General features: G+C 38.5%; 2 protein-coding genes across 2 annotated transcripts; both read right to left on the bottom strand.

The window, feature by feature from the left end:
• Window positions 1-336: 336 nt before the first annotated feature.
• Window positions 337-2,584, bottom strand: LOC122667278 (bidirectional sugar transporter SWEET1-like). Its single transcript, XM_043863530.1, has 6 exons — window positions 2,508-2,584; window positions 2,335-2,371; window positions 1,704-1,799; window positions 1,082-1,361; window positions 844-963; window positions 337-573 (listed from the first exon to the last, which is right to left on the bottom strand). The coding sequence occupies exons 1-6, from the start codon at window positions 2,539-2,541 to the stop codon at window positions 337-339; spliced, it is 804 nt and encodes a 267-aa protein (XP_043719465.1). The 5' UTR covers window positions 2,542-2,584.
• A 5,339-nt stretch (window positions 2,585-7,923) lies between these two features.
• On the bottom strand, window positions 7,924-9,936 carry LOC122667279 (putative clathrin assembly protein At1g03050). The gene is made up of 2 exons (XM_043863531.1): window positions 9,267-9,936; window positions 7,924-9,119 (listed from the first exon to the last, which is right to left on the bottom strand). Exons 1-2 carry the CDS (start codon window positions 9,934-9,936, stop codon window positions 7,924-7,926), a joined length of 1,866 nt encoding a protein of 621 aa, XP_043719466.1.
• Between the last annotated feature and the right edge of the window lie 1,322 nt (window positions 9,937-11,258).

Here is an 11,258-nt window from a genome sequence, read left to right on the forward strand (position 1 = left end):
GAAATTGGGAACCCAATATCTAGTTTCCATAATATTGGAATGGGAAACTAGGTATTCGGTTGATAATCAGTTACCTTCTTTCCATTCTTGCTTTTCAGAGCAACAATTTGTAAGGATGTCCGAATAGTTTTGGCCTTTTGGGGGGTTGGGGTGGGGTGAAAGGCAACATAAAACTTGGTCTGCTCACAGAGAGAGAGAGAGTGAGTTAATGATACGAGTGAGGAAAAATAGGATGATAAAATTCAGGAACCCACGAGAGTGGGGGCCAAAAGACAGCAGCAGATGCAGACATGGGCAATAAGTGTATGGATACACACATTATGGCAGATTGGCAGTCTAAACGCAGCTGTCCTGAGGAGATCGCGTGTCCATCGCAGGTGCAAGCTGGGGTTTCTTCTCTTGGTGGACTTTACCGTAGCCCATCTCCATCTCCACGGTACTCGAGTCCCTAGTCTCTGACGCTTTATTCGCCGCTCCTCCTCCTCCTCCTCCGCCCTTGCCCTTGTTATTCCGGTATATCATATACAGTATTAACTGCAATGCCCCCAAACCTGACCCGAACCCATTTGGCACCTGCACCCATTTTTCACCACCACCACTTAATATAGATAGAGAGTCCTAATAATTTTTCCTTATTGGGGCGGCCAAGAGGCAAACAAACAAAACATTCTAATATTCCATGATTGAGCATGCAGGGCATGTGGCTGTAAACTGCATGGGCCGGTACTGAGTAAGTGTAAATGGTCTCCCACGGGACATAGGCGTCATTTTGTGCATAGAATTGGGGGGGGGGGGGGTTTAAAAATGAAAGATTATTAAGAGGCCGGATTGCTTGCTACTCACAGCGACGAAAGGGTCGCGACCAAGAAGGCCAAAGATGAACCAGGACGTCCCGCATAGGAAGCAGAACAGAGACAGGAAGAACGGCATATACTCCACGCTCTTCGTCTTGATCACCAGCCTCTGCAACCATATTATAAGGTCATTATCGTCAATTTCATTCATTACCTTTTGGAGGGAGGCATTCCGACTGAGAGAGGTCTATCGATCAGTTAGTCCTAGCTTGCTCCTTAGTCCTTACCATGATGGATAGAGGTGAGGCGTACATTATAATGGAGAAGATGGAGGTTGCAAGGCCACAGAAGAGCTTCCTGGTGTGGCCGTGGAGGGCAACGATGGAAACAATGGCGATGGTAGCAAAGACGGTGAGCACCACGGCAAACAACCCCGTGATCTTGGCTTTCTGCTTCTTGGGCGCGTAGATGATGAAGATCAATACGTACACTGACTCGATCAACGCACCGGTACCGTTGATCGTACTGACTAGGATGTTGTTCGGTGATACAAAAGGAAGACCATACCTATCGTATCCATTGTTCAATTTTTTTTTTTCCAAACGAAGGAAGGTCAAAATAGTAATCAAACAGGCTATGGTATAAGTGTATAACCGCATAACCCAAACCAGAATTAGATAGACAAACGAGTATGTACAGAACACAGTGTACTTTCTCCCAATCTCGGGGGCATAAAGTGTAATTTCGCATAGAAAAGAAAATAATAATAATAAATAAAAAAAAGTTGTTTCGTAACCGCTTAGGGCACGGAAACAACCGGACTGTCGGAAATCCGGGAGGCACAGCCGGTGTTGGTGTCAATGATTTTAATTACTACAAAAAGGTGAACACAAAGATGAAGAGTATTACCATGCGGAGAGGAGGCAGTTGAGTAAGGTCATGACGTAAGGGATGCCGGAGAACTCCTCCGTGGATTTGCTACTTATGATTCTTCGGAATGTAATTCTAACAAAACCAAAATTATACGTACGAACGAAACCCGGCCATCAGTTTACTGTGTTATTTAGATTTCATATTAATGAAAGGGAAAATCAAAACTTAAAACTCTCGCAAAGATGAAATCAAACAGACAGAGAATGAAAGAAACTGATCGAAGCTTAATTCAGAAAGATGACAAAGAAAGCTTAAAGAACAAAAATATTGAATTGAAGTAAATTCTTAATTTCTGCCGATCGATCTTTACTTCGCAGTAACAACCAACCCAGTTTAACAAACAAACAAACAAAGGCAGATTTCTTAAAATGTTCTAAAAGAATTTTTTGATGACAGAAATTAAGTTAAAAAACTTAAAAAGATCGAGTGATATCATCTGCAATATAAGAAACCAGATACATGCATGGTGATTCTACATGAATGGATGAACCTGGCCTTTTAGAGTTCATCTGCAATTTAATTAACAAGTGGTAGAGAACATTGAGGTTCTTTAATCGAAAAGAAAATTAATTACTGGGAAGAAAGTAATACTGATTTCGTTACTTACGTCGGAGCCAGGAAGAGAAATAAAGCAGTAACATTTCCTGTTTTAGAAACACAGAAACTCAAAAATAAGTCATTCATTAATGGAGGAGCGGAGCGGGAGAGTAATAAACTAAAGAGACAAATTAAAAGCAAGGAAAAAAAAAATCCAGATGAAAGAAACGAAGGAGAACCTACCGAAAATCCCAAACAAGAAGTGTGCAACTTCCATTTCAGTGGCGCGCGGAAGAAACCAAGAAAATTAAATCCAGAAATGAATAAAGATGAAGGATCGACCGAGGAGAGCCAGAAATTAACTGAGTCGATCAGTACGGGTTGATTCTCTTGTTCTTTATTATTTCGTAGAACAACTAACTAATGATCGATAAAGAAGAGTACAGGCCGCAAGACAAATAATTGAGGGTACGTTTTTTCATATCCTATATTTATAGGGAGAAGAAGAGAAAGAAAAGCATCGGGGTCGGGGTCGATCCAAGTAAGTAGAAATTGATGGCATGCGTACGTCCTTATCCAGAGCTTGGGTAATCGGAATTTGCCTCTGCTTCTAATTCTCAAAACTTTTCGATCAAAAAACTTTAATTAACTTTCTTTTCCACAGTCAAGAATAAGGAAGGTTTTTCTTCTTCTTCAATTCAGAACTAGGGTTTTTGAATTGGCAGGGCACCGCTGAAGACTGGAAGTGCATTAAATATTGGACACTGATTGATGGGAGAAAAGGCCAAAAAACCCCAAATGTGTTTGGCAACAGATAAATTAAGGAATATATATGGATGGGAAAGTTTTTTTTGCCACGTGGAAGATTAATGTGGCCATTCCAATGTTGAATTTATAAGGAATAATTTAATTTGAATGCGCCAATCGGTTATTTTTGTTTGTTTTCTCCAGCGAGGTTGGCGGGATGACCCAATAAATTATTATGTAATCGGAACTTTTGAATTTTCATTTTTCATTTTCATTTTCATTTCTTTCAATTAACACAAATTATAAGTTCGGAACTGTTCTATTTATCCGGTAATTAAATTCACACAGAGAATTTTGAAATCATCCTTATTTTCTAGGGAAATTAACACATTAATTGTCCCTGATTTTACGTTTATTTACGAAAATAACATCTGAGGATGTAGTCAATGTTATGGAAGACCCAAATTTTTTCTCATTCCGAATTTCCGATCCAAAATTAAATTAGAATGTCAATAAGTAGGTCAAAAAAATTAAAGGTGGATTTGAAGTTACGAAAGTTTGGGAACTTTTCAATGGTATGTTTGATTGGAAGTATGATGAAAATTTTTTTAATATTTAATTAGAATAAGCAATAATTTTTTTATTTTTTTTTTCTAATAGGAAAAAAAATTAGGGTTATCTAAGAAAACTATATAAAAGATGGGAGAGGGTTCTCTGAGCAAGTGGCATAGGCTGGAGAGCACACCCAGTGAAGTACAATGAAACAGTTTCGTATACAAGGAATGGGGGAAGAGGGGTCATTAATTTTATGTGAACAAGAATTTGCTCTTTGATCATAGATTCATCCCTAAAACCAAAGTTTGGTACTTTCTATCATTACATAATAACGTAAATTGATATCATCGGTAGAGAACAATCAATAAATTGAAATGGATATGTTTCTTCCATATACTTGAAAGAATTAATTAAATTAAACCCCTACTTTTACAATGAATTAATGTCATTTAAAAGTTTTTCATAATCTAGAGAACTGATCGATTGAATTGGCACCATTTTTCTTAATTAGTATTTAGCGGAAAGCACTTTGTTATGATAACTAAGTTTTTTGTATTTTTGTCTACATCAGTTCCATTTCTTTTTTTGACTTTTGGCACGTACAAATGATATTTTATCTTGATTCCTTTGGTTTGTCCAATTTTAGCAGTCAATAATTCTCTTTATAAAATCTTTAAAGGAAACTTTTTGTGACCATAAAAAAGGAGCTATCCAAATTACTAATCAAGATAGTTGCCAAGATTCCAGTTGTACGTCTAGATATATGCCACATGCATGCATGCATGTGGTTTTCATTTTTAGAGTCACATTCTTAATTGTAAGAGCTTAATTAATTAGGACTTTTAATTTAATTCGATCACCAGCAGGTAGATACAGCCCTACATGCCACATCCATAAGGAAAGAAAAAGCTTTTAGGGGTATACCCTTACATATGTACTTTTTTAATTTCAAAGTGGCATAACAAAATAGCATATATGGAAGGTTGACACGTACTGATGTGCTCATGTGCATCACAGGTAGTATAGTAAATCGATCAAATTAAAGTTTGGTTTACCAAATTAAAGTGAAAATTAATGTTTTGACAAATTAATGGGAAAATGAGAAATGAAGTATATTTATAAAAGGAATGAAGTTAACCTCATAAAGTTTGAAAGGTGCCAATTAACTAGTGCACTTTGTAAGGGTTTTAAACCTACAATCTCGCATTGAAGCTACTCTTTTACCATTGTGGGTCACAAGAAGATCTGTGAGGTCATATTTTAGCTAGGTATATGGAATTCTCTTAATTATCGGAATTGAAAGATTAATTATTTGGGTGAAGTAGTTAATTAGAAAGAAGATACTAATAATTAAGAAATGATATGCAAGTTTTCGACATGGATATATATAGCATGGAAACTACGTACTCTTTAATTATCATTGCCTATATATATATATTTCATGAGATATGTCAGTTTTTGTTTTCATCTTGGAGAATTCAAACGTTTATTTTATAAAAACATTTATGAATCACTAAGAAGCAGGTCCCATCAAGTCAACCCTAACTAATTGATCTATTTTGAAGTGAAAACGGTGTCGATCTGCGCGCACCGGCCCCCACTTCCAGAATTGAAAGCTGAAGATCATGGCCACAGTAAGCGAATAATCTTCATCCATGACTCATCACAATACTCTCTCTCTCTCTCTCTCTCTCTCTTAATTGAAGGCTCAAATTACAGAGATGAATATTATGAAAGCCGGCCGGGCACCATTTGAAATTCAAGTAAGCCAAAGGGAAGCTGATCGATCCATCACTGTCAGTGACATGGTATAAATAAGGGTAATAGCTAGCACTGAATTAAGGTCTTGAAGGTTACATTGCATGCCCTGAAGGGCAGGGCTCTATCGTAGTGGTTCTGAGCACCTAATAACCAAACCACTACTGTTGAGCAGCCAGCTTAATTTGAGCCACAAATGGAGAATGTCAAGCTTTGTATGATTGTATGTGATATGATGAATGACGTGTTTCGGTCAACATTAATTAATTATCTTTATTATTCCATGCACACCAGCAATGCCTGATGCATTGAACTTGTGGATTCATCGATCAACCTCATCTATCATTCATTCATTCATTCATTCAGTCATAACATCTTCTGAGAGAAGAACAGAATGAAGACACATTTCATCAAACTCAGACCATCCAACTGAAGGCCCCACGTACAGAGATCACTGCTAGTCTCTGAATGACATTTCTATTTTTTTTCTTTTTTTTTGAGTGTTCAATGACACCTCTATTGGTGTATTTAGAACTTTACTCTTTTTAAATATTTTTTGTTTTATTTCCCAAGGTGTTGTTTAAATCGGGTTATAAACGGATTTTCAAAATATTTTGAAAATAACATATCATTATGTCATTAGCAAAAGATGTCATTGTCATGCACATGTAAAACAATATTATTACTCTCATTAAAAAAAATTTGTGTAATATTAAAAGGATAAAAAAGTAATACTACAAATTATTAGTTACCAAGATCGTACTGTGTCAATAAAAAATCCCAAATGTAAAATGTGATGGATTGATTATTCATGGTTATAGTTTGAGAATTGCAACTTCTTCATCATCACCATTGTTCCTATCAAGATCAACCAACTACACGATAAATCTCTAGACCATTAATGGATTTCACCCATTCTTTCTAAAAGAAACTCTCTAGACTAAACATGGTTTTTTTTCCTCTGTATTTGGGCGATATTTACAATGTGGCCTCTAATTTGAGGCACAATCGAAATGTTGTGGACAATTAATAGACACCAAGTTTTACTGCTCAAATTAATGTCAAGTGTGTTATGTAATTCAAATTGGTCAAATGACAAAATAAAAGCTTTGAAAATTACCATTTGGTGCATCCAAATACATGGATCGAGCTAGGAGAGGGTGTATGGGTATATATACATGATGCATATGCTATTACATGAAGGGTATATGATAGATTTTTTTGGGGGCAATTACTATCACTACCCTACACTTAGCCTATATTTACTAAAACTATCCTACCTTAAACTTCTTTTTCTGATACTACCCTGCTTTTAAACTTTTACATCTCCTTCTACCCTCATGTTTTTAAATACCCAGATAACCCTTCCTTTTCACCTAGTAACCTGCTAATCTATTTAACCTACCATTCGTCTTTTATTTTTTTACTACTTTTGTCACTGAAATAGTAAAAAATGAAAGCACCTACCTGCTTCTTCTCTCTCCCGTTTTTTACTCCATTCGGAATAAATATGTAGATCATCAAGAGAGCTTCCTGTTGACAGAACTGTATTTTGATAGAATATTGTGCAGTTTAAATCTTCAATCTTTTTTGTTTCATTTGTATGATCCAAAATGTCTTTGCGGATTTTCTAGCTTCTGACTCTTCTAGGCTTAAGCTCTCAAAAGTCTGGTAGTCACAATCACCGCCATTCCTTGTAAATACTTTCCTTGTTGCTTCCAACAGATTTTCCCAGGAAGCCTTTGCTTAATGAAATTTAATCTTTCCACACAACCAAAAAGTAAAATCTTTATCCTCTTTTTAAATTTATGGGCCTAGGGATTTAGTAAGAAAATACAACTACCTATACATTCCCTTCACAATCATCTGGAATATATATATGATCTTTATTGATAGAACACCCCCCCCCCACCAAGTCATGAAGAAAAGCATACTATATACCTACCTTTTTCTATTTGTCAATATTTTGGACACAATTTTTTTTTTAATCTCTAGTGGTATTTATATAACACAGATCTTTTACAACGCGCTGCCCAGTCCGTAGAAGATTTGGATCCGTATTTATACACAATCAAAGTAATACTTTCCAACATTAAATTACAAATATACAGTTTGACATCTTTACTCCTCCTCCTCCCTACAATAAATTAAGTTGCACCACACCATTAATGAGGCCAATGCCTTCTCTTCTATAGAGATAAAATATTAATACATTTCACTTTCCCAATTAAATTAAAATGACAATTAAACTCACCGTCCATTGGCCCCCTAATGTACCTTAATTTCCAAAGAGTCAAAAATAATAACATTGGAGACTAATTAAGTTTTCCTTCATATGTACTAAGGATTGAAGGAAGAATTCCTTACTATACTTCAACCTTATGATCGAACTTTGGGTTGATGATTAATAATAATAAACTCCCACCCGTACCCTATTGTGTCTAGCTAGCTAGTCACATATATCCCCCTCCCTCCCTCCTGCTCCTGCTCCTGCTCCTGCTCCTGGCTGGGTTCAATCGGAAGGTTTAGAGGTTTATTATGCTCCTAGCTAGTATGGTGGTGGGACTCGGCTCGGGGATTCTTCCAACTCATCGATCGATCAGTAGCTACGTGTACCTCCCATGTTGGTGTAGTAGTTGTTGGAGTTGGAGTAGGGATACCCATAGCCATAGCCATAGCCATAGTAGTGGTGATTTTGTTGCAGTTTCAAAAGACCTTGTTGCCCTTGCATCCCATCCCTTGCATACTGTTGCCACATCATCTGCTCTTCCATCAATAGATTCTGCTTCTTCTCCAACTCCGACATCTGCACGTAGGCAGGCGGCGGAACCGCTAGAGATGCAGCGAATGGATCAACACCACCAGTAATATTATTGCTGGAAACTGGTGGTGCGGGCAATGCCAGCGTCGCCGGTTTAGCAGCTGACATTACTATGCTACTTGCGCTCCCGGTGCTTCCATAGGCACCTTGTGCCGTTGCATTAGCAACCGACTGTTGTTGATACATGCCGTCAAGCAACAACATATCGAAACCCCCGGCAAGCGATGTCTTCTGGTTCGACAGTTTGCTGGCCGACTGCACCAATGCAGTCTCCCAATCCCCTCCAGAGTCTTCCGAAATGAAAGCTTCCCATCCTGGCGGTTGCGATGATGCCGATGACGTTGCTGGGACACCGTCAAACAAGGCCAAGGCCAATTTGTCGCCATGTTCTTCTATGCTCATCGTATCGTTATTATTATCGTGGAGATTCAACAAGTCTGCTTCTTCTTTTTGGGTGGTGGTGGTGGTGGTGGTGGTGGTGGTGGTGATGGAGGCTTCTTGCTTCTTCTCTACGGTGGGTTGCGGCAACGCTTTGATCTTCTTCCATATATCTTCTTCTTTTTCTTTCTGTTCCACCATCTCCTCTTTCTTCTCCTTTTCTTGGGGGACGATTGTAATTTGTTGTTCGGAATGGTTGTTGATGGCTCTCTTCTTCTGAGCAAGAGCAGATTTGTCTCGGATGAACTCGTCCATGACCTCAAGCTTCTTGGCAGTGATTCTCTCAATCTCTGGGTACTCGGAGGACCTGCCGATACCGATTTGTTTGCACCAAATGTAGAACGAGTCAAGCTCGTCGAACTGTTTCCTAAGTCGGGCGAAAATATCGTGGATTCGAACACAGTCCCGGACTTCCAGATCCATGAAACGATCGATCATGATGCCCATGATTTCGGCTATGTCGTGGTATATTTGGATGCTCTCTTTTATCAACGGTAAAATGGTCACGATCACCACCCGGTTGTGTTTCGCCGCTCCTAACAACAACAATAACAATAATAACAACTAATTATGAAACTAATATATATATATATATATACAACGACAACTGTCAAGATGAGAAAGAGAAAAAAGACCTATTTTCGCCTCTCCGTAGGTAGGTAGGTAGGTAGGTAGGTAGGTACCTGTTGGTCGACATGCAAGGAATCGCTCAAGGATTCGTTGAAGGTGTTGAACCCTAGTAAGGATGCGGTCAATACTCTTGAGATCACGAGCGGGAGTAGCAGTAGTAGTACAGGTCTTGACCGTGGGCGACCGCGCAGTCTCTTGATCTTCATCATCATCGCATCCGTAGCGGAGGCCATTTCTGCGACCACGACGACCGTGCATACGAAACTCAAGTCTGTCTTCAAGATAGAGAGCAAAAGTACGTACAAAAGCAGAGAAATCCCAGGAGTTGGATTGGGAAGTATCCCTAAAATCAGACATGTTGAGAAGTCGAGTACCACGGCGGGTGGCAAAGAAGATCTCAGATTCATAAGCGGGATCCCCTTCCAATAGGAGACGATGGATTAATATGAGTGTCTTCAGTGCCACCGTCCAATTCTTTGTTTTGTTTAGTCTCCTTGACAATGTGTTGACGCAGGCAGTAATGTAGGCAGGGGAGTAACTTGTTAAGCATAGTACCGCCTTAATGTGCCTCTCCTCCGCCGGTTGTTCGTCGTGCCGTGTCGCCTTTACAATGGCCACCTCGATGTCGGAGATGGAGTTGCTGCTGCTGCTCACCTTCGCCAGCCCAATGCTAGTCTTGTCCTTCATAGCCCCGACGGCCTTACGGATCCTGCTTCGCCCCATTATTTATTGCTGCCCACTCTGCCTGGCTGCACTAGGAATCAATCTATATATACCTAGCTCTCCGGCTCTCCCTCACTATATATTATGATGGATTGGAATTGAAGAGGATATCAGATATATAGCTAGGGATCGGAGCTGATGGTATATATCATTAATAATGAATCTGCATCTCAACCCTGCAAGAATATTGCACCATGTTTGATCAATCATTCACTTTACGATTATAGATCGAGAACATCATCCCTTCCCTTTCATATGCTTAACAAAAATATAAGAAGAGAGATTTCTGTCCGAGAGTGTTCAGCGCACGTGGAAGCATCAACAACCAGGATTCCGTTTTTCATGGTGTAGGACGGTCATTTCACAAGGGACTGAGTCATGAGTTATACTTCCAGATAAAGTCCTTTTTCCAAACAAATATAAATGATAAAAATAAGAAATAAATTGGACCAACTTTTCCTCCATTTATTAATTAAGAAAAACATGCTACAACTCATGGTTGGAAACTAAAACTCTAGAAGGGGTTTGTGAACCATAGGATGATGGGTGAACCATCCTCTATGGGTACACGAAAACTTAATCCACAGTTTGATATGGAATAAGTTTTTCTACACCCATTTTTCTTTATTTATAAGGATTTGACCTTATGATTGGACTCCTGAAATGATAATTAATTATCATCATTACATCCCAACTAACCTATCGTACTAAGATCAAATTTACCTTTCCTAAGCCAATAAGAGGGTCAGAGACCTTGAGTAAGTGAAAACGAACTTTGTAAACCCTTCAGTATCAAATGATGGTTTTCATCGATAAACTTCCCCAGTAAAAGAAGAATTATATAACTTTTTAATGAAATAACATTATCTCCTAAAGTGGTCTCCATGCAACTACACTTTAACCATGTCTAAATAGATGAGAAGAAACATGAAGGAGCTGCCGGTTTATAATAATTCAACAAAGAAAAAAAAAAAAAAAAAAAAAAAAAAAGGGAGGAAGGGGGTGAAACCTGCTTCAGAAATGGATGGGCGGGGTTCTCCAATGGCCTGTGGAGGGTGCAGTTTTTTTAACTTAACAGAACAATTTACGGCAGCACAACACTGAATCGATCTTTTTCCCTTCGCGTGAATTATACAGCATTCTTACAATAGAGGTACTTTCATGCTTCGTCCTTAAACATTCATTTTGATGAGAGAATAAAAGTAGGGGGTGAAAAAGAAGAGAAGAAAGAAAGCTTTGGATTCACAGCTCTCTTTCTCTCTCTTCTCAAACTCAATGTCTATTTTTTTTCTATTTTCTTCTCTTTGTTCAAAACCAGGAAT

The sequence above is a fragment of the Telopea speciosissima genome, chromosome 7, assembly GCF_018873765.1.
Source record: "Telopea speciosissima isolate NSW1024214 ecotype Mountain lineage chromosome 7, Tspe_v1, whole genome shotgun sequence".
In the NCBI taxonomy this organism is placed as follows: Eukaryota; Viridiplantae; Streptophyta; class Magnoliopsida; order Proteales; family Proteaceae; genus Telopea; species Telopea speciosissima.